Genomic DNA, 24,929 nt, shown 5'->3' with positions numbered 1-24,929 from the left:
TCCTATGTCATTAACATTCCTAGAACTCGTACGAAGCGATTTGCTTCTTCTACGCATACGCATGGCTAGTGTATGGAATTCTCTACCGAAGTCAGTGTTTCCTAATTCATACAACCTGGGCATCCTTAAGAAGAAATTGAATAGGCATTTTTTAGGCAAGCACGTTCCACCTTAGGTCACATCTACACTTACCATCCGGTGAGATCGTGGTCAAGCACAAGCTTATTTGCGCTTTACCACGATCATGATTAAGCCACAAAATACATTAATAGTTCAAGATTCAGCGTAGCTTGGAGTTGCATATATGCTTTGTTTAATTTCAAAAATAATAATTTATATCGGACGTATACAAAACAGTTTTGCATAAAAATATAATTTCAGTCAATAGATAAAAATTATATCTCTCTCATGATTTTCAACAAATACCGTATTAAATAAATATAAAACAGAAAAACAGGTACAAATGATTTAAAAATACTGGTAAAACGACACTTTTCAAAAAGCACCAGGTTCATAGGAATACACAAATTATTTGAAAAAATATGTATAAAATTGCATCAAAGTTTCAAAAAAAAAAATTACTGCTAAATTTTGTGGACCATTAGTTGCGTCAATCATCTATGGTTCCCAATCTGTCAATACCGCCACCTTTTGTGTTGGTCCTAATAAAGCAATTTAAAACATGCGCCATACAATTTCTTTTAACAAAAAACGACCCCTTTTTGTATTAAAGAGTGGGACAAAAAACGCCTTGCGTCCTTGGGGAGAAAGAAATAAAAAACATACATGGGGGCTCATAATGACTCTTTTCCCCTTGGAGGTTGCGTGTCTGCCGCGATATTAATATACAATACAGCTATTCTTACACTTTGGTAAGAAAAGTTCCGGTAAATGTAATTATAACAATATAACACGAAGGGAGAGGTCCCTAATACCAATATATTTCTATTGTTTTTTATTCGTCTTTCAATAGATTAAAACTATGCGCAAAACACAGCCAATTTTATCCAAAAACAACTGACTTTTCATTTTTGGTTTTTGAATTTTTGACAAAAATAATTAAAATAACAACCTATTCGTTTGATCAATGAAATAAAAAATAGTGCAAATAACAATTATACAATGCAAAATTATTAGAGACCATGAGTATCTTCTCAATCCAAAATTTTATATTTTTCGGATATTTTGATAAGCTGATAAATAATACACAATTTTTTTTTTTTGTTTTTTTTTTAAGAATAAGAATTGTGTATTTAAAAAAAAATAATTAATATTATGTTATAAGATACTAATTTGCTTCTACATTACAAGTACAGCGTTATTTGTCTTCATTATGGCTGTAAAATACAACATTTTGTAAGCTTATGGACTTTTTAAAATCTTATTAAACTTATTTCGCATAGCTAAAACAAGCCTTCTCCAGTGTGCCCATATCCTGATTGCAATGTATAGCGAATTGCTATCTACAAGAATATTCTGTCAGCTATTTCTTGAATAGAATCCGTAATGTTATGCTTTTGTTTTTCCGTAAAAATATCTGAATGTTTGAGGTTAGCTTTTATGTTGAGCTTAATGGTATTGACGAACAGATTATGTATGTTAGCCCAAAGTAGAAAACTTTCAACAAATTTTTGCGGGAATGAATTTTTTTCTTATCACAAAAAGAATGTTGTACTGACATTTCTGCGCTAGTATTACACAACATATCATATTTACAACGACAGTATCATTAGTAAATTCACAGAAGATATGCCAAGAATATCGCCAACTCGTAAATAATTCAAATTGTATGACGTACATTTTGGCAAAACTATGATCGGACGAAATTCATAAGCGTCGAGCGAAAAGCAAACACATTTGGCAAGCAGCAGCGTTCTTTACTTACAAGACAAATTAGCTGTACACTGTCCAAAACTCATTATGGCACTTGTGATATCCGCTTCACGCTATTATCATCTCTCGACAATGGCATCAATGCCTATATTGCTGTGCGAGTTATGACAAATGCTGGTCACAATAAAATTGTGTTGTATAAATCACATTCTGTCGATTCGCTGGAAAGCTTCCAAGGATTTACGAATTGAATTATTCTCCCCATTGATACCCCATTTTGTTTTGATTAATTCCCTCACTCCTATTCTATGAGCGTTTACTTTAGAAATATTAATCCGACAATTAAACTTAGATTCTATTGATCACAAAGAAAGGAAGTATACAGAAGACTCGATTAAGATGTTTTATAAATCTGATTAAAGTAATAGTATAAAAGATCAAAGGACAATAAATTTTAGATAATATAGATAGAAGCAACTCTGTTAATATAAAAACATTTGAAATAAAATGAAATGTTTTAATATTAACTGAGTTTACAGTGAAAAACAGTTTCTAAAGGATATACTATATACTCGTACAATGTATTTTAGATATCGACTCTACGTTTAAAAAGAAAGTAGAGAAATAATAAAGAAAACTATAAAATTATAGTTGACTTATGTAAGGTTTACTATTAAAGCTATACTTGTATTAATAAAGGAAATGAAATTAATTGACTCTTTGGAAGTGAACCAAGAATCGATAGATCTAGTTCTGTACATTTACATTTAATTTTATAAAAATGAAACACAGCAAAATCTCAGAAACTTCTAAATTTTGTCTGTTTTACACAACTTTTGGCTGACTTCCAAAATACACGATTTACTGCTGAATAGAATTTTAAACATTGTTTAATTTAATTTACGACTCTTTCATTCCAAGATTGCTGTGAAATATTTCCGGTCATAATTGGTATGGAAACTTAGTTAAACTTTAACGAATACTTTGTACAGTGTCATAACTTTTACCTATACGTATGTATTCGCTTACTACTGAGTAAAACTATTTAGTTTCACTGCTAGATTTGCTCTTCAGCAATTTGCAATAAAAAGTTACTTTGACGATCTCTTGGCGGAATCGTGATTATATTGCTTTATAATCTACCATGGGTTTGATTTCCAGCTTGGGTTAATTAAGAACTCAATGTCTTTTTTTTATTTAATTTGGACGGGCGACGGTACTATGATCAATTTTTTCAAGTTTTTAGTAAAAAATTTCAGTCTGTTGGTCTCAGAGTTGGGAAGTTAGTGGTTTACACCTCCGTGCACGTAGAGCACGTTAAGCCATCGGTCCCGGTCCATCATCATAACAACTGACAGTGTTCGTAAAGAAATTAACATAATCGCATTGGAGCAAGCTGAGATACAAGCAGGCTCTATTCGCTCTCCTGTAAGAAGAGAATACTGTCCCTGTAGTGAACTGTTTAAATGGGCTGATAATTATGAAATGATGACGTTTTAAACACTCCATTTATTTCAATTGACTCGTGTCACGAATGAGTTTACAAATTGTTTCAATTGACTCACAGGTGAGTTTTAAAGTTGATTTGTTTTTCTTTACAGAAGATAGACGCGTACAACCACAGCGGGCCCTCCTTGCAGACATCGGCAGTGATCGCCCTCTGCTCCATAGTCCTCATCGTGGGCGTGTTCATAGGCGCCATACTTGTTTGGAAGTGAGTTGAACTTGATCCTTTATTTTGACTTAAATATTTCTCGTATATGTATAAGTCTGTGCACATTGAGTTAGATTTCGTCTATGTCTGTTTACTGATAGTGTATAAGTAATTCTAATGTTATGCACGTTGACTAGGTTAGGTTTACTAACTACTGTTTACTGTTTACTGATGTACTCTTTACGAAGACTCGGTCGTAATAACTGTCAATGCTACTATAAACTTTTGTTTATTTTTTCGCTACAAATCGACACAATATGTTTCATGGAAAATTAAAAATCGAGTTATTCAAACAAATATTAAGGTACAAAGTAAGTTATTCAGATTTATATTTTTCAAAATACTTACTTTATTTCAACTTATCTTGGTATCTATTCAAAAGTTTCTCCTAAAAACCAACACTACAGCGTCCTGTTGCACTATTCTGATTTTATTTAGTTGGCGTCCTTTATTTTTATCTATTTTTCTAAAAACTATTCTATATTCTGATAAAGTGTATATTTTCTTCTTTCAAAGTGTAAGTAGGTATTCGTAAGAGAACTTTCGGAATTTAGATTAATTCATTAAAAATAATTATTATTTATGTATTGAATTAAAAGCCTACAAATTTACGTTATTTACTATACCACTACCGCCGATGTGAACGCACCTCTGTAGGCGCATAAATTCGCACTTTACTAGCACCTGACATGCCCATTGCCTTGTCTTATTTATACGTTTTAAAATCTAAAAGTTACTAGGGCCCGTCTACCCTAACACGGCTTTGCTTTTAACTGTGTTACCTTTATTTTACGTAAGAAAATTGACACAGAGAATTCTGTTACATAATATATTTACGTACTTACTACAGTTTTAAGTAGGCTCTGTATTCTATTCTCTGTTGCAGAATACATACGTAATTACGTTAGCTATGTCGCGAATGACTAATTCATCACAACCAAAACTTTGTTGATGTTTTGCATGAAATTGCAGATGGTAGTAGAAATCTTTGTGATTCCGGAACCAGTTATACTTATCATGATGAGCATGGAAAATAGTAGGGTGTACAGAACAGCGTTATACGACGTGTTGATCTATTATATGCTATGGTTTTCCACTTTTAGTTGCTTATTTCAATTATCGACCATGAAAGAATATTCCAGAACAGATATTTCGCAAAAGAAGAAGCCGTAGTTTAGTGTGTTCTATTTGAACCAAGCCGCGATTTATTATTAGTAATACTATTTATAATATATCTACTAGATCCCCCACTATTTGGTCGATGACAGGTTTCACGAAGCAACTGGATGCAGGCGGCTCAAGACCGTAGAATTTGGAAGTATTTATAAGAAGCCTTTGCCCAGCTGTGGATGTCTATCGGCTGATAATGATGTCGATGATGAAAAAACTTTATCTACGTACTAGCGGAGGCTCGCGACTTCGTCCGCCCTTAGACTACCTATATCTATAAACTACCTCCCTGCCGATCTTTGTACGTCAAACGGTTTTTGAGTTTTCGTGATGAATGACTTTTCGCATTTATATATTAAGATTATAAAAATCAATTGCTGTTTGTTTCTCTCGCTAAAAATCGAGAACAGCTGATTTACCTGATTTTGGTTTTGATGTTTATCGTAGTCCGGGGTTTAAACAGTGAAAACATATGGAAAAAAGGGTAGGGTGCACATAAGTCAAAGTGAAGCTTGGCTGGGTCCGCTAGTTTAGATATATAAAGACATAAAAAGCTTTATCATTCAACATGATTCTATATTAATATATCAATCATTCAGGATAGGTTTTAGATAAATGTAATCAGAACGAGTTTATTAATGCAGTGTTTTGGTCTGCTATCAGCTTATTATAACAACATTATGCCGAGTACGTCTTGGTCGAGTGTCGTAAATCCGACGACGTCAAACTGTCCGGAACGACGACGGACGTAATATTGTGACATGTAATTAACACTACTACGTTTGGTCTATGTCACAAGATGAAGCGTAATTAGTTCAGCTAATTGATTTGATTTAATTAACTACTGCTTACCTTGATATATATAAATATTAGCTGAGAATGTTGATATTTATGCAAACGCAGTAGATGATAAGTTGAGATGATAGAAATTGCAATTAAAAAATGTTTTGATAATACCTGATTTATGATTTATCTCTACACCTATACACACAAGAAATAAAATTAGGGTTAATAATTTACCTAAATAATATTATAAACGCGAACGGGAACTACGCGGGTAAATTGCAGGGGTCACAGCTAGTAATTAAAATTGTAAAATATGAATATTTTACAACATAAACTGTTGAATTTCTTTGCTAACTCTTTTCAGCAAAACCACGTTCTAAACCGCTGGTAGAATATTACAAAAAGTCATTAACGTAACATAAAATGTTAAATCAAGTCTACTTGAAACAAGCAAATTTTGAATTTTAAACTTTTGGTTATCTGTTTCATGTAATACCACAAAGTACGAGTAGATTTTATTACCCACACTGTCAACAGTTTAAGGTTGGATTAAATCTCAAATAGGCGACAGGCACTCTAATCAACTTTCTCGGGCCATTGCTCGAGACGTGTGTGACGACGGGTTTAGCGACGATTAAACTGTCACTGCCATCCCTGTCTTGGGACACGGCGCTAATTCGTGAAAACGTTGTTTTGCTCCTTACCCGGATTTAATATTAGACTTGGAACATTTCGGCTTAATTAGATTGTGTTGGATCGCGTTAGAAATAACCCACTTTCCATCCTGTTTCCTGATACATCCACAGCTACAGAGCTACTGACTTATGAACGTCGCTTCCAGAATTCTGAGGAATGTACGAGTATGCAGTATCTGGTATCTTAGTCTTGGAAGACGGTGCTAATTCGTGAAAACGTTGTTTTGCTCCTTACCCGGATTTAATATTAGACTTAGAACATTTCGGCTTAATAGGATTGTGTTGGATCGCGTTAGAAATAACCCACTTTCCATTCTGTTTCCTGATACATCCCAGCTACAGAGCTACCGAATTATGAATGTCGCTTCCAGATTTCTGAGGAATGTATGAGTATGCAGTATCTGGTATCTTAGTCATTGGAGACGGTGCTAATTCGTGAAAACGTTGTTTTGCTCCTTACCCGGATTTAATATTAGACTTGGAACATTTCGGCTAAATTAGATTGTGTTGGATCGCGTTAGAAATAACCCACTTTCCATCCTGTTTCCTGATACATCCACAGCTACAGAGCTACCGACTTATGATTGTCATTTCCAGAATTCTGAGGAATGTATGAGTATGCAGTATCTGGTATCTTAGTCTTGGGAGACGGTGCTAATTCATGAATACGTTGTTTTGTTCCTTACCCGGATTTAATATTAGACTTAAAACATTTCGGCTTAATTAGATTGTGTTGGATCGCGTTAGAAATAACCCAATTTTCATCCTGTTTCCTGATTCATCTACAGTTAAAAATTCTATTGTCATCACCAGAATTTTTAGGTTTCTACTCCGTAACTCTATACATTACCTAGTCTTAAAACACAGTGTTACCTTGTGACAATATAATTTTGCTCCTTACCCAGATTTATTAGACTTGGAACATTCTAACTTAATTAGATTATGTTGGATCACGTTAGAAAAATCCACTTTTCGTCCCGTTTCCTGATACAGCCACAGCTAAAAACTCTACAGTGCTAGGAAAGAAGGAATGTAGCTGCCAGAATTTTGAGGAATGTATGTATCTACTATCTTAGTGTGGAACTCTCGACTCCGCATTGAAAACGACGTTTTGCTCCTTTCATATTTTGCAAGTGAAATTATAAAAAAATTGTTAGTCAAAGTTGAATTTGAAAACACGGAAAATTCCCATTTCAATACACGCAATATTTCCCAAACACATTCCAACCCGGAAATGGAATGCCTTGCCTTTCGCGAAAAGTTCCGACAATCGTGCATTAATCTCAACCCAGACATGGGTCAATGAAAAATTTCCTTAAGTATTTTATTATAATAATTTAGCGTTTGCTGCTCCGCTTGTACTCGTATTTTTGATTCTGAACTTGTAAACTGTCTGACAGTTAATTTTAACCGACTTAAAAAATGATGACGTTCTCAATTCGACAGGTGTTTTTTTAATGTTCGTTACTTCATAACTTCGTCATTTATTAACCAATTTTGAAAATATTTTTTTTGTTTAAAAGAGTATACTTTCAGATTGGTCCCATTTAATTTTCATGAAAATTAGTAATATTTTGTTAAAATGAAAATAATGAAATTGTCTGTACTGTGGCGCTATCGTTCATTACGCTAAGGCGCACAAAAACCAAAAAATAAAATCATTTTAACAAAAAAATTCAACCTCAACCAAAACTAGCCTATGCCTAGCTACCTTTTGATCACTTTGAAGGCGGTGCCAACACAGTGATGCATTAACTCAAGCCGTTTAAATTATAAAGTTTTAGTGATTTCTTCATTCCTCGAAAATTTATCGAAATTCACATTTTTCTCCTACGCATACCTGCGAACGAATACTTTCATGACATATAATAAGTAGGCGTAATAGATTAATCAAATAGTTTGAGAAAATCATGTGAAAGCGTTACAAACAAAGTCAGTAGGTACACCAGTAGTTGTAGAGAAAAAGTGGTGTTCACTAAAAATGAATTAAAAAAAAATTGTTACTAACTTGAGTTCAGATTTGTTTAAATAAGTCAAGTAGCCCAATTTGATCTAACTTAATTTAATTTGTTTACAATTATAGTCTTTCCGTGAAACCACTTAAATATAATTAGTTTAAGCCTAACAAACTGAGAATTCAAATTAACTTATTTACTCGTATCTCCTCGTAAAATGGAACTAGGTAACACAGTATAATTTAACTCACAGCGTTAAAATTGAAAACGTGTTTTGTATTAACAATATCTCTCATAAAATGTTTACGTAAAGATAAACGGACTTCGTACTTTGCGTAGGTTTTGAAGTAATAAAACCTCGTCTACACTGGGTGGGTAAACTATTGCTTTGGCGAAGTTATATCATCATAAGCCATTTAGTCAACCACTGATGGGTTAGGCCTCCCACCATCAAGGAGAGCAGATTTGGGGTAAAGCACACCATGCTGATCCATTGCTGCCTGCATCATCCATTGCTTTCACGCACAAATTTGAAAATGCAACACTACTCAAAAAAAAGCGTTGTGTTTTAAAAACGCTGTCGTGTGACATATACTTGGAAATGCATTTGTTGTATTTTAACGCTTTTTTAACGTTTGTTAAGAAAACTCTCGTGCGAATGAGGGCTAAGGCTCTAAACAGTTTTAAAACTTCAGGTAGGTAATGTTATTAGATAATGGTGATAATTAAAGTCTTAAACTTAAAACTAAAGTTAAAAAACTCAAAAATGTTAGGCGGTGCCTCAAACGCGCTCTGTTCCACGGTTTGTGTACACTGTCTTACAAAAATAAACTGTATGGGAACAATATGGCAACACACCGCACGCGTTTATTATTCATAAATCATCATCGGTATGTCAATATGTAAACATGGATAAATCGGGACAGGCTGCTTCCTGTAACTTGTATTTATAATGGAAGTTATAACAATGGATTGGAAGTTGGGTGTAAAAAAATGCCACATGGAACCACTGGCATGTCTCTCAATAAGTTCAAAGTTTTTATTAAACGTAAACTTATAGAAAACTCGTATTATAGTGTCAATGATTACGTAAATGACAAAATTGCTTGAAAATGAAATATATTACATGACAGGCTACTTATATACCTATTGTTAAAATGGTGATAAACTAAAAAAGGATAAACATGGCTGAGTTTGTTATGGGCTCTTCTCGGACCAAGGCGCGTTTGGAACCCTCGCAACTTTAATTTTAAGTTTTCGAATAATTATTAGCACCATTATCTTAAGTTTAATATTATTACCTGACGTTTCGAACGAGTTTGTAAACTAAGTCTATTTGAAATAAATAGATTTTGACTTTGACTTTGACTTTATTTTTTTACCATGGAACACAGATAAAACGCATAAGCTAGTGATATATCAGCGTAGGTACCTAACCTATATCTATGTTAAAATAATTGAAAACTTACCGAATATATTTTCATACTGTCATCATCATTATTAATAGCCGATGGACGTCCACTGTTTTTTTTTTATTTATATACAGAAGGGGAAATCCTCATGGACACCTTTGAGCTAGGTAGTGCCGGACTCTTACCGGCTAAAACCCCTCCTGTCGCCCTGTTGTCCGTGTACCCGCCTTACAGCCTAACACGGCAACCATTGTGTCTATTTCAAGTCTTTCTCCTTTTCTCCTCTTTTTCCTTTTCTCTCATGACTCTATCTAAGAAGTCAACGATAGTCGTCCAGTTATTTGACGTTTCCAACATTTTGGGTACAAGATTTTCTTCCGAGATATCACCCACTTTCGCACAAACTTCTTTTCTGTCTTTACTCCACCGTAGGCAGTGGAATATTGTGTGCAATGCGTTGTCCGTTTCACTACAGTACATACATGTCGCATCTGGCCTTTTTCTGATTCCTGCGAGATAGTCCATAAACACACCATGACCTGTCAAGCATTGCGTCAGATGGTATGATAAGCGCCCATGTCGTCTGCTGGTCCATTTTGTTAGGTTTGGGATCAGACGGTGCGTCCATCTGCCTTTGTCAGATGCATCCCACTCCTCTTGCCAACGTGCAAGGGTTTCCTTTTTGACTGATTTAGGAGCTTGGGAATCTTTTTGCCTTAATTCTGTTTTTTCCATTGCAATTAGGTGGACAGGCGTCAGGTTAGCGAGAACCAGCGCTGCATCTGTGGATACTGTCTTGTATGCGGAACAGACACGGAGTGCTAATACACGTTGAGCTTTTAGTACCTTCCTTCTGTGTATGGCAAACTTCATGGCTGATCCCCAGACTGGTGCTGCATACAGAATTATCGACTGAGTCGCCATAGCCAGCGTCCTTCTTTTATTATCACTGGGGCCTTTTGTGTTTAGTAGCAACTTGCACAGGGCCCTAGCTGTTCTAAAGGCTTTCTCGCAGACGTCCACTGTTGGACATGAGCCTCTTGCATGGACTTCTAATCAAAACGATCTCGAGCCGCCTGCATCCAGCGAATACCAGTGACTCGCTTGATGTCCTCGATCCAACTAGTGGGGGGTCGACCAACACTGCGCTTTCCGCTGCGGGGTCGCCAGCACCTTTGAACCCTTACGTCCATCGGCTCTTCGAACTATGTGGCCTGCCCATTGCCACTTCAGCTTTGCGACTCGCTTAGTTATCAGTGACTGGTTCTTCTGCGGATCTCCTCATTTCTGATTCAATGACACAGAGAAACCAAGCATAGCTCGCTCCATCGCCCGCTGAGTGACTTTGAGCCTTATGTAGATATATTTAAAATACAAATGAATCAAATTTTATTACTCACTAAAAGGCTGACTATTGGGTACTTTACCCTAGGTTTCGTAATTTGTGAAGGCATCTAGGCGATTAGAGGCAGCCGCAGAAGAAAAAACGTTCGCCCCGTCAACCACACGGCACTTCCTCTCCTAATTATCATCTTAGCACTCCGTAACGAAATATTCAAACATTTTTTACACACATTTAGAACGCGTGACTAATTATGCCAAAATTATACCACGCGAGCACTCGCTCTTGATTGGCCAATTCCAAAATGGCGGGCCAATAAGCAAAGGGGGCGTTCCACTCGTACGCATGTTAACTTTGCAGTGTTTGAATATTCAATTCGCGTTCTATTTTCGAATATTTTTTTTAATCCGTTGATATGTAATTATTTTTTGACAGCTTGAGCCGTTATTCGTTGTTATTGTTGGCTATTTTAATTTTGTAGAACTATTAATCTAAACTTGACAGAGTTGTTATATTATTTAAATTTATTAATTTTATGTTATTACCTATAGGTATAAACTTAAAATACCGTTTATTTTGAGAAACTCTTCGAATATTTTTTTTTTGTTTTATTTCAAATGGACAAACGTCATCAAGACTCGAAATTAACAATGACATAGGTACAAAGTTGTTATTCTTTATTGTCATTCAGTGTAACATTAAAAATCAGCGAAAATTACTTAAGTTTTAATTTAAAACATTATGCAAAGGTAGTAGCAGGTACACATGTTTTATTGTTACCTAGCTTAATGAATTAATAAACTTAACTAATTAGTTAACTTAACTTAACTTCAGTTAAGTATTTTAGTCAAAGCTTAGGTATACATTAACTTGTAAATACGGGCAGTTCTCCAAGGACTGCCGCTGATAGAAAGTAAACCATTACTACTTATAAACTTTTTCCCCTTTTTAACATTCACCAAATTGAATACTAAACAACTAACTAAACAAACCCGTTTCAAAGAAAAATATTTATTTACTAGGTATATTAAATTCGTATTATTTGTTAACAAGTCTACAACGTTAATTTCTACACATTCATGACGACTACACTATCAAAGATCACAGAACCAACCCTCGACAAAATAACCCTCAACTGCACTCAGAAAGCCCGCGCAAACTCGAGCCCCCTCAGCACGGGGGTCCGAACAATGGACTATTTACAGGGCCCCTTTGTCTTAACTTTGAGAGGCTGAGCACTCTAAATAACCCCCAGAACGGAGAAAGACTGCGGCAAAGCGATTTCTGCTTTTATTTTGCTTTGATTTTTTATAAAGTCTTTAAATCTGCCAGAAATCTGCCGGGCCGATTCAATTGCGCGAGAAATTTCTTTTCAATATTTTTGTAATAGCGAAAGATTCTAAAAGGGGTGTTCTTTTATTATAGACGCTAGCTACTTAGTTTATACACTATAAGTAGATTTATACACTACTAGCTGACGCCGCGCGGTTTCGCCCGCGTGGTTTTCTGTTCCCGTAGGAATACGAGAATAATATAGCCTATAGCCTTCCTCAGTAAATGGGCTATCTAACACTGAAAGAATTTTTAAAATCGGACCAGTAGTTCCTGAGATTAGCGCGTTCAATCAAACAAACTCTTCAGCTTTATAATATTAGTAAAGATGAGTAGATTTGTATCATAAAGTAAGTAAGGTGTTGGTAAATGGATGATGAGAATAAGATGGCAAATGAAGAAGAACCTCAAGTAAGTAGCATATATCTATTTGAGCGTATTCGGAAACGTTCCTAATACTGAGATATACAGGATGCTCGGGAGTAGGTACTTTCCAAAACTCTGGTGCTATATTCTTTAGCGAAAATTAATTTAAATGTTCAAGGAACATGTGTTCTGTAATTAATATTTTCGGGATAAATAATATTTCTTTTGTAAATAGATCTTAAAATATGTCCCTCATACGCATCCTTATAATTCTGACGTAGCCGTAGACGTATTTTAAAATGCATGGATAGATAAAGGCATGTTTTACATGGATAGTCGGAATTATTTAAATTATTTTGTATGAAAATATAAAAAGATTTTGTTTTAGTTATAAAAATTGTAGTTAAGCAGTTCGGCTCTTATATGTGGACTCGTCAACACCTTGAAGTTATGGGACATACTGCCGAGCACCCTGTAATAGCAATAGGCACTTAGTGTCTAAATCTACAACTGATGTTAATGACAGCACTGGCTAAATGTGTGAAGGTGATCTGCAAGAGTGGCTAATACACCTTCGCATTCTTTAATATGATTTCTACTCTAAACCGTCTAAATACTTTAATTGATATAATTTTGCAATTGCATTACGCTGCGCTTCGTTATATATGTTGACCCTATCGCTTAAATTTCAATCGCTGAATATAGATATTATTATTGTAGACAAATATCTATCTAAATCGCAATCTATATCTATAGTTCTATAACAAATAATCTCTTCATTCATCAGAATCAAACTTTCCCTCAATCCCACTGGAGATCACTATCTACTCCGTCACGTGCATTGGATAACGTCTTTATTAAGCCCCATTGTTTCTCCTCATTATGGCAAACCAATTGTGCAACCCTCATAATAATATCCTTTACAACAATATCATCTTTACGGCTATCATGTTACGAACTATAATCCTGTGGTTCAATGTCCTCGTGTGTAATCTTTTACGTGTCACTGATCACATTTTTACAGATGCAATCATAGTGCTTATCGTTATCGGTTTAAAGTTGTGTATCGCTTGTATTATTTTTGTCGGTCGGTAAGGATTGGTCGATTTCGTTGCACAACGGCTTATTATTGGGAATCTGCATACAATCACATATTTGCATGATATCTCAATTCGTTCTCGGTCTGATTTGAATAGCCACGGCGCATTTTACGGTTGGCAAGTTACAAACACATTGTTTTATTGTTTTATGTATTAGGATGTATGCCAATTATCGATTTTATGTATTGGTTGTTTGTAAAAAAATATCTTTGTCAATCTGTCCTGATCTATTATGGTTAAGTAGTTACTTTTAAGTATTTAAAACTAAAGCTGTGACCCTTGGTATCACCAGAATGGATCTCGTTACTGTGGTTCAAATATCAGGATTAATATTACTATTTTAGACTATGATTTGTACCTATCCCTGTTCCCTGTGCGAAATTTTATCAAGATCTGTTTGTTCAGTTGTTTTCAAATCCTTGATTTAACCAAACTGATTTTGCTTGATATACCTACCAACCTATGTAAAATTTTGAGGAGATTATTCGTTAAAATTTCAATGGACGGACTGTTGCCGGGCATAAAAATATATTTTTTTACTATATATTAAAATATATATATTATGTATTAAATAAAACTACTCTGCAGTAGAGATTTATGGCTTTTATGTCGCCCTTTGAATGATCGAAAACTAATATTTTCTCAATTAATTATCTCTTTTCTGATTTAAGAGAGTAATTGTTTAATATTTTAAGATTATTTGTAAGTTTCAATGTTTCGTTATTTAACTATTATACTAGCTGACGCCACGCGGTTTCACCCGTGTGGTTCCCGTTTCCGTAGGAACACTGGGATAACATATAGACTTCCTCGATAAATGGGCTATTTAAAACTGAAAGAATTTTTCAAATCGGACCAGTAGTTCCTTAGATTAGCGCGTTCAAACAAACAATCTCTTTAGCTTTATAATTTTAGTATAGATTAAAAGTAGATATTTATGTTACGTTTGAGGTAATATCTCAAACTATTAAACAGATGCTTAGCAGTTGCAAAAAAATAAACTTACCTTAATACAAAACTTTTAGGCTAAAAAAAATACAGTAGATAGGTATACATACATTGATAGATACGTACAGATAAATTTGTAATTTCTGATTTCGGTTATTTTGTTTGTGTAGGTACCTACTGTAAATGGACAAACCAATTTACAGTTGAACTCATTGCAATATTAAATAATCCTCAATTATCACACAATTAAATCATACGAAATGCAAATAAATAATGTTATATAACTAACAGAGATTATAGTACTGTCAGACTAATTGGTTATGTAAATTAGTAAAATGAAAAACATTATCCACACATATATATTAATATTATTAATCTCTAATATACTTACCTATTAATAGGACGGCCGCGTGGCGCAGTGGGTAGTGACCCTGCTTTCTGCATCCACGGTCGTGGGTTCGATTCCCACAACTGGAAAATATTTGTGTGATGAGCATGGGTGTTTTCCAGTGTCTGTGTATATTTATACATTATATAAGTATTTATATGTAGTATATAAATGTATATGAATATTATAATATCAACTATCTTAGCACCCATAACACAAGCTACTCTGTGCTTACTTTGGGGCTAGATAGTGATGTGTATTGTTTAAGTATATTTATTATTAAGTATATTTAATAATATTATAAAGCTGAAGAGTTTGTTTGTTTGGTTGAATGCGCTAATCTCAGGAATTAGTGGTCCGATTTGAAAAATTCTTTCAGTGTTAGATAGCCCATTTATCGAAAAAGGCTATAGGCTATATATTTTCCCCGTATTCCTATGGGAACAGGAACCACGTAGGTAAAACCGCGCGGCGTCAGCTAGTATACTAATATTAGTAATCTCTGGATAACTATAAAGAAAGAGACGTTATCTGAGAGTGGGATATATATGTTATCTCCGCATTCATAAGGAAACGGGCACTACGCGGGTGGGATTGCGGGGCGTCTGATATCTACAATTGGCTGGTGTGAGGCTTCGGCCGAGGCTAGTTACCACCCTACCGGTAAAGACGTACCGCCAAGCGGTTTAGCGTTACCGTACCACGATGTTGTGTAGAAACCAAAAAAGGTGCTGATTTTCATCCTCCTCCCGTTAGCCCGCTTCCATCTTAGATTGCATCATCACTTACCATCAGATGAGATTGTAGTCAAGGGCTAATTTGTAAAGAAAAAGAAATACCTATATTACTCGTAGAATACGGAATGCAACCTCCATTTAAATTCGAAGTTTTAAATAAACAGAAAAAGTTTCATCGCTTAATAATTCCTGATATTATTTTTCCAATTAAAAGATAAATATTGCAATTAAAGTATCTGCATCTATCTTTGATTTAAAATGAGATCGCTTCGCAGTTTTTAAATGTAAAAAATATTTTCTTTGAGCATCTCTTCTTTGCTTATAACTTCAATATTTATTTTTAAACTACGAGTAATAAAAATATTAATAAGTAGGTATTAAGTAGGTATATTAAATATTACAAGTATATTTATGTAGTAGCTTTCTATTGGTGATTGTTCAAGTTGTTGGGTTTATTTGTTACACACAAAAATACAAAAATGTTTTCTCTTTATTATAAGTATTAGTTTGACTTAAAGATTATCTACATTTATAAATTTAAAATCAACAAAGAATACAATAATATTATGTTACACTAGCTGACGGCGCGCGGTTTCACCCGCGTGGTTCCCGTTCCCGTAGGAATACGGGGATAAATTACAGCCTATAGCCTTCCTCGATAAATGGGCTATCTAACACTGAAAGAACTTTTCAAATCAGACCAGTAGTTCCTGAGATTAGCGCGTTCAATCAAACAAACAAACAAACAAACAAACAAACAAACAAACAAACAAACAAACAAACAAACAAACCTTCAGCTTTATAATATTAGTATAGATTTGTTATAAATGGATTATACAAATAGTGATTATACGAATAGTTTTAAAGATCTTGCTTATTTTGATATTTCGAATTATTTCCGTAAAATACGGAACGCTTTAGATAAAATAATTTCTCCGACTCTCCATATTAATAGGATTTGAACTGCAAATTGCACAAAGGCCTTTTCAATAGCAAAAGCATAATGGTGCAGCTTACCTGCCGAATTGGGTCAATTTCGGAGCGATTTTCTTACTTTTAAAGATTCAGTTGGTAGGAAATTTTGCTTAACAGTTTTTTTATTGCAATTATAAGTTTATTTTGTATTTTTTTGTAATTTTATTTAGCTTACCATGATAATGCATTGTACGAGTATACCTACAGTTGGTTGGATTTGAGAATTAGTTTAGAAGCGGTTCAATAACGCTTAACTAAGTTTATTTCTGTGTTAAAAAAGCTCAGGTATAGGTATATTTGATTAACGTATCTCACAGGTCATGGTAGCTTTTGAACATTTTTTTTTTTTTTTAATCTTTACAAGTTAGCCCTTGACTACAATCTCACCTGATGGTAAGTGATGATGCAATCTAAGATGGAAGCGGGCTAACTTGTTAGGAGGAGGATGAAAATCCACACCCCTTTCGGTTTCTACACGGCATCGTACTGGAACGCTAAATCGCTTGGCGGTACGTCTTTGTTGGTAGGGTGGTAACTAGCCACGGCCAAAGCCTCCCACCAGCCAGACCTGGACAAATGAAGAAAATCTCAATCTGCCCAGCCGGGGATCGAACCCAGGACCTCCGTGTTTAAATCCACCGCGCATACCACTGCGCCACGGAGGCCGTCAAAAACATTGACATTTTACATACACTTGCAGAAAAAACTGTCGTTTTAAAAGTGGTTGCAAACTAAGCCTAACTGAAATAAACAATAAATAAAAGTAAAACAACAAGAACAATGTCTAAAGCAGAATTATTTCTTGAAATAAAATCAGTCTATAAATTATCAGTCTTAGCCAACCTGCATTGGAATAGTGTTGTAGACTAAGCTCCATATTTTATACAAACGGACGCCCGCGACGACTTCGTCCGCGTGGAATTTAGTTTTTCACAAATTTCTCGGAAACCAAGGATTTAATACTAGTTAATACAGGCTATAATATATCTCAATACCAAATTTCAGCTAATTCGATGCAGTAGTCGAGGCGTGAAAGAGTGACAAACATCCAAACATCCATACAAACTTTCGCGTTTATAATATTAGTAGGATATTCATACTCTCATACACCATTAGTCCATAGCCATGGTATGGACAATATAAAAGGCTGATAATAATAGGAAAGAATCCACGTAAATTAATTATAAAATCCGTGTAAAACGTCCACCACAATCAATTAGCAGAAAATACAAATATTGCTAAATCCCGGATTTGTGGTGCTGTCACACTAATTAATTATGAAAATTAGTAAAATGAAAAACATTACACAAACCGGACTTGCTACAAATTGAATGCAGTAAATTTTCATTACCGACCAAACCATGTGCATAATTAACCCAAATATTTAATTGGATTGTTTAATTTTTGATATTATTTTCCATTATTACAATATTTTGAATAAACTCCGTTTTGTTATTTACTTTATTAGTTAAACTAGCTGACACCGCGCGATTTCACCTGCGTGGTTCCCCTTCCCGTAGGAATACGGCTATAGGCTATATAATAATATATAGCCTATAGCCTTCCTCAATACATGGGCTATCTAACACTGAAAGAATTTTTCAAATCGGACCAGTAGATCCTGAGATTAGCGCGTTCAATCAAACAAACTCTTCAACTTTATATATTAGGTTAGAAGTATAGATAATTAAATATTTTGTGCTTTTTTTTGTTTAATAACAAATATGTTTTGATTCATAGCGGCCTTCATTTTCAGACTATATCTAACATCAATTTCTGAACAAAAACTTTTGAAAATAAAATCAACCACCCTTATGAAAATAAAAAATAACATCGTATGTACTTACTTGGTCATTTTGAAAGCGGTGCCCAGCTAAAATATAATTTGTAGTGTTGTGAAGTTTGTAAACATGCCTCGCAGAGCATGTCATACCTTAAAAAAAACATGACCCTGTGAGGTGGAGAGGGTTGTGACAATTTTTATTTAATAGAATAAACCTCATGAAACATACTACAATTAGAAACTCTATGTCACAATGTAGCTCAATCCATATTTTAAAAACAGTGATCACTGTCTGTGAAAGTTGTAAAAATGGGGATGATGACTAGGTTTGAATATATTATTTTTTATGATACATTCGAGAAAATAAGGTCAATGTTAACTAATTTATACATAAAAAGAAAAAATTGTCTGGTTATTTGCAAAATAAATAAGATTATAAAATTTCAAAATCTATTAAAAATCTATTATCGTAATTAGATGAAAATTCATACAGTTTTAGCTTCCTTAGGTACATTAAATGACATTTTATTTTTCAATACACGAACTATAAATATACATACGCACAAATAACGCCCGTACAAATCTTACGATCATTATGATCTATTACGTACAATTTGTTACGGGGCGTTTTTCAGAGATCCGTGGCAGTGTCGCAAATCTGACCCTTTAAATATAGGCTGATAATCATGAATTTATATAATTACCATGAATTTATTTCTAAAAATATAGCTACACTTCGGAGCACAGCCACGTGCAATATCTAGTCTCGTAAACAATTCCGTTTGCTACAAAGCCTTCAAACTTAATGATTAAGTGTGACGTTGTCGCTATAAATTACGAGATACAACTCATTTATCTCCGTTCGGGGCACAATGTAATCATGATACAACTAAACTGCGAGTTTAATCTGTTACCAGATAAGATGCGACATTTCCGCCCTTGTGTACTCTATGAAAATATTAATTCACAAGGGACGGATATACACATAGATATTATTTAACTAACAAATAATCAATTGTCAATGGTAAAATCAAAATTCTCTAAGGTATTTCAATTAGGCATAGCTTACAAACATTTTCAGCACATCAGGTAATATTATTTTTAGACTTTTATTGGTAAAAATTAAAAAATAAACTTACGAAAGTTCCAAACGGCCTTGGTCCGAGAAGAGCCTACAACAAACTCAGCCAGTTTTTTAACTTTTCTAATTTATCGCCATTTAACAATATTTAAGTAGCTAGTCATATTGTAGTACATTTAATTACTAAGCTTTTGTTTTGTATATATAATCATTAACACTTTAATACGACTTTTCTATAAGCTTGCGTTTAATAAAAACATTGAATTTATTGAGAGACATGCCAGTGGTTACATAGCAATTTATCTATACAAATATATTAAAGCTGAAGAGTTTGTTTGTTTGATTGAACGCGCTAATCTCAGGAACTACTCGTCCGATTTGAAAAATTCTTTCATTGTTAGATAGCTCATTTATCGAGGAAGGCTATAGGCCATGTATTATCTCTAAGGGCGGACGAAGTTGCGGGCGTCTGCTTGTCCAATATACAAAAAATGTAAATAATATTTTCTGTGTGCTTTTTGTATCCAACCAAAATAGTGTATAAAACTTTGCCAGAGACTTGTAGTTCGCAACTCTATAACTTCGATATGCCAATGTGGAAACTTTTCAGACCGAAACTTTGCTGCAAGCGGGCTGGTGATCCTACAACGTTACTTTAATACGAGCTCGCCTGTGGCGTGCATAAGGTTTTTAACTAGGGTATGCATTATACTTAGAAACTACGGAATACGAAATTTATTCTAGGTCTAGCGGACGCCATTTACCATTCCAAATTTCAGCCAAATCAGTTCAGTAGTTACGGCGTTAAAGAGTAACACACAAACATCCATACAAACTTTAGCGTTTATAACATTAGTAGGATATTAGTAACATACAGAAGCGTAATGTGTCCTCAGGATAGGCAATGCAACTTCGCATACATGAAGTGCACGCCACTACTGACGAGACACGATGATATAGTGTATGTAGCTGTCAAACTAAAATTAACGTTGCTGAGGTTTAAATAAAGCCCAAAATCAACTAACACATACATTTATAATCTTCGAATAGCTGAAATAACGGCCTCTTTCGTGTAATATTAGTGTAATTTTAAACAGTTGTAAATGCAAAAATGTTATGTGCAACTGTTTTTTTGTCTGATGGATGATTGACGTTACCTCCTTGATTAATTCATGGATTCACAATTTATATTCAAATGATGTATTGCAATGAATTAGATGCCTTAATAAATTGATTGCTTCTTAATAGCTATCCTAGATTTTGTGTCTGGTACCTACAACAAAAAATCTAGGATAGATAGTTGGTTTAAACCCTACTTAAAGCACTATTGCAGTACCTAAAAGTTTGCGTATAATTTTAGTTCGAATAAAAGTATAAATATAATTTTTTAACCGACTTCAAAAAGGAGGAGGTTCTCAATTCGGTCGGTATTTTTTTTTTTTTTTTTTTTTTTTTTTATGTATGTACACCGATTACTCAAAGACGCCTGGACCGATTTCAAAAATTCTTTTTTTGTTTGAAACGGTATAGTCCCCATTTGGTCCCATTGCCATCATGTCAAGATCTGATGATGGAATCCTGAAGAAATTGAGGGGAACTTTCGAAAATTATATGGGTGTCTAGTGTATTCGTAAACTTTTCCATTTAGTACTTTTAAGCACTACAATTTCATGAAGGTTTAAAATCGATCTGATGATGGAGCCATAAAACAGACGAGGGAACTCCTCGGCGATTTACAGCAGTTACCTTGTGTTTGGGCTTGATTAATTTGTATTAATGAGAACTTTCCACATAGATAGGTTGTGACTGTCATTTAAGGGTTTGGTAATGAAGACCAAGGACAATTAAGGGAACTCCTTAACAGTTTACAGTAACTACCTTGTGTTTGGCCTTGATTAATTTGTATTGCTGAGAACTTTGTACCAAGGTGGGTTGTGACTGTCATTAGGGGTCTGATGATGAAGACCAAGGTCAATTACGGGAACCCCTTCACGATTTACGGTAGCTACCTTGTGCGTGGCTTGATTAATTTGTATTGCTGAGAATTTTGTACCAAGATGGGTTGTGACTGTCATTAGGGGTCTAGGGAGATGTGTTCGTTTGAGATGAAATTTTACACTAAAAATGGAAAAATAATAAAAATTTTAATAAAAAAAATACAACCGACTTCAAAACCTAAAAACGTACCCAGTAAACTAAAAAGTGAAAAATAACATCATAATATGTTCTACCTGCTGATCAGTATGAAGGCGGTGCTTAGCCGGTGTTGTCTTGATTTAAGCCATTTCTGACAGGACCACATGAAACAACACTGTCTGCAAAATCTAAATGGCTTGAATTAATACATCACCGGCTTAGCACCGCCTTCATACTGATCAGCAGGTAGAACATATTATGATGTTATTTTTCACTTTTTAGTTTACTGGGTACGTTTTTAGGTTTTGAAGTCGGTTGTATTTTTTTTATTAAAATTTTTATTATAATAGTCACAAGATAAACTTGAAGTATAAAAATAAATTTTAAACTAAACCTACTTGAAATTAATTAATTGCAAAATGTAATTTTTGCATTACTATTTGCAATGAATTTTCCAAGAAAATATTTAATAAAAAATATATTTTTAAACACACTAACAAAGTATATTCTCTTAATCAATTGTTTCTAACACCTGTCTCACTTCGAGCATTATCTATTTTTGAATATACAACAGTGACCTATTTCGTTACTTATCACACCATTCCAGAGCTTAACAACATTTTCTAAATGACATTACAAAGTGCTGGGACATTCTAGTAAATGAAACACAAACCGTGCGACGACACGGCCAACGCGTCACTTAGTGTTGGCCTAACCCAGATTCTACCCATTATCTAGTTTTCAGACATCTGCATTAGACACTGCATGACAGCACTATTGTCCTGTTATAAATTATATATTATCTAACGTCGCCGTCGCGTATGCAATTTAGTTGCATCTTTTCAAAAAGTTCAAAATCAAAATCAAAAATCATTTATTTCAAGTAGGCTCAGTTTACAAGCACTTTTGACACGTCAGTTGACTATTTGTAAAGATTCTACCACCGGTTCGGAAGGCAGGTTCTGCTGAGAAGATATCGGCAAGAAACTCAACAGTTGCTCTTTTGAAAAAGTCATACAGTATTATAATTTACAATTGATAACAATTACAATTTCTTATAGTTTAATTTCCTGTGTGAAGGTGGAAGCTGATCCAATGGCCTCCAAGCGCTTTTATCTTTAAGGAACTCATCAATGTTGTATTAACCTCGACTAAGTAAATGTTTTTAACACATTGCTTAAAGCTATGCATTGGCAGGTCCATCACAATTTTTGGGGATCTTGTTATAGAAGTCCAAATGTGTACTAGGTAGATTAATCAATTTACGAGATTATAATTAAATAATAAAATAAAAAAGTAAAAAAAAAACACTTCGTCTATTTTTTTTTTGTTTTGTCCAAGTCCAGCAGTGGACGTCCATCGGCTGATAATGAAAGAAAGAAAGAAAGAAAGAAAATAACTTTATTCAAATTTAAAAGTTACAAACAGTATCCTTAACTAAAAACAGCATGTCTGTCTGTAACCCTTAAAAAAGAAAGGGTGTACAGCTCAGCATATGCCGTGTACTATAGTAGTACACGGCATATGCTGAGCTGTACATATTATTGTTATGTATATATACAAGCATAACACACGGCGCTGATTTTCAGCTTAGACCCGTGTGACGCCATAGCTAACATAAAAAAATAAAAATGAGAACAAATTCAAGTGAATTAAATTCAATTAGAAGCAGCAAATATGTTTAAAAATAATAATTAAGTATCAATTAAACTACAGATGTAAAGATATATAGTGTGATTTATATATGAATTTATAATGTGAAGTGTATTTATTACTTAATGTATAAAATATATATGTACCTATAATAAATAGAAAATAATGATGAATAAAATACGATGTTATTTTTCAGATTCTAGTGTAATAAAATATTTTTGAATTCGTTTAAAATTTTTAAAAAGATTTTAAGTGTTTTAAGTATACATTTTCAAGTTTCATGTTTTAGTTAGTCTAGAACAATAATTATTTTTCTGTTAATGAGAAAATACAGCTAGCTATTAGGTACTTAGTGATATGTGTTTGAATATGTCGTTTATGGATTTAATTTTAGGTAAACGATTTTTAGATGGTCCTAGGATTGTTAGACCTAGGAGCAATAATTTTATTTTTGATATTTTTATTATATTTATATAAATTACCACACAATATTTAATAACCAACTTAAATCGTGAATTGTAAACCAATAAAATGCTAAATTGCCCAAAATTACTCGGCCAATGGAGCTATAAAAATAAATAAATAAAAAAGCCATTTATTTCTTACAGAAGTACTAGTTTACAAGGTTTGGTTAAGTTGAGTTTAGTTTAATTGTGTTAGTATCAAAAAGTAGATGATTATTATTTAATAGTTAGTGCTTTTAAGTATTTTTTTTTTTTTTTTTAATATTATATTGCAACTATTCTGTAGGAACCCCTCTGCGGGTAAAGGCCTCCTCCAAATTGTGCCGTGCCAAATGGAGCTATACTCCCATCAAAACCTTCATTAAAGTTGTTCAATTCATCCCAATACACAACTTACTCAAACAGAGCAGCCAGAACAATCAGCTATAATCCTTTGTTCAAATTCGGGACTCTCTTGATCTTAATGCAATTACATGAAACGGTTATCCCGGATACGAATTTTAATTAAAACACGATGCCTCTAATTAATTTGCTGAGGTCAAGGATCAATATTGTGTTCAGCGAACTATTAGCTAATACCTTCTAAACTGCCACGTTGGTTCAGTGGTTAGTGGTGGTTATGTGGATAGCGAGGACAGGGACTCGAACAGTCCTGGATTGGGAAATGAAGTACCTACTAAGTATTAGCTTTCCTTTCTACTAAGAAATTAAAAGACAAAATTTTCAACCCACGGAGTAGAGAAATACTAATAAATTATTCGTTAAAATAACATAAGATTTGATACATAATGACAAAATCGGCTTAAATTAACAAAAACCGAACAATTTTAAACATTTATATGTCAACGAAAACACATTAAAACGAGCTAAAGCCGTGGATAATTAGAAAATAGACAATACCGTTGTTATGAACTAGTAATATTATCCGATTTTGATCCCACCCGTCCGTCTGTCACATCACCTTAACGTCACACATGTGTGATATTACGTGTCATATAATTATAACTAATATTATTCCGATAAAATTCAATTTCGTTTTTTAAATGAGTATAATAGAAT

General features: G+C 33.9%; 1 protein-coding gene across 8 annotated transcripts in view; it reads left to right on the top strand.

Annotated features, from left to right (window-relative positions):
- The window catches only part of LOC112054260 (uncharacterized), a 254,519-nt gene that overhangs the window by 211,962 nt on the left and 17,628 nt on the right, over positions 1-24,929 (top strand). For all 8 annotated transcript variants that reach the window (XM_024094010.2, XM_024093988.2, XM_024093981.2 and 5 more), the window contains one exon: positions 3,435-3,547. In XM_024094010.2, the coding sequence (XP_023949778.2) occupies positions 3,435-3,547 (113 nt within the window). The remainder of the gene's footprint in view (positions 1-3,434; positions 3,548-24,929) is intronic.

This window comes from Bicyclus anynana, chromosome 21 (genome assembly GCF_947172395.1).
Source record: "Bicyclus anynana chromosome 21, ilBicAnyn1.1, whole genome shotgun sequence".
NCBI classification, from domain to species: domain Eukaryota; kingdom Metazoa; phylum Arthropoda; class Insecta; order Lepidoptera; family Nymphalidae; genus Bicyclus; species Bicyclus anynana.
The sequence above is the reverse complement of the archived record's forward strand: the minus strand, read 5'-3'. Positions and strand labels throughout refer to the sequence as shown.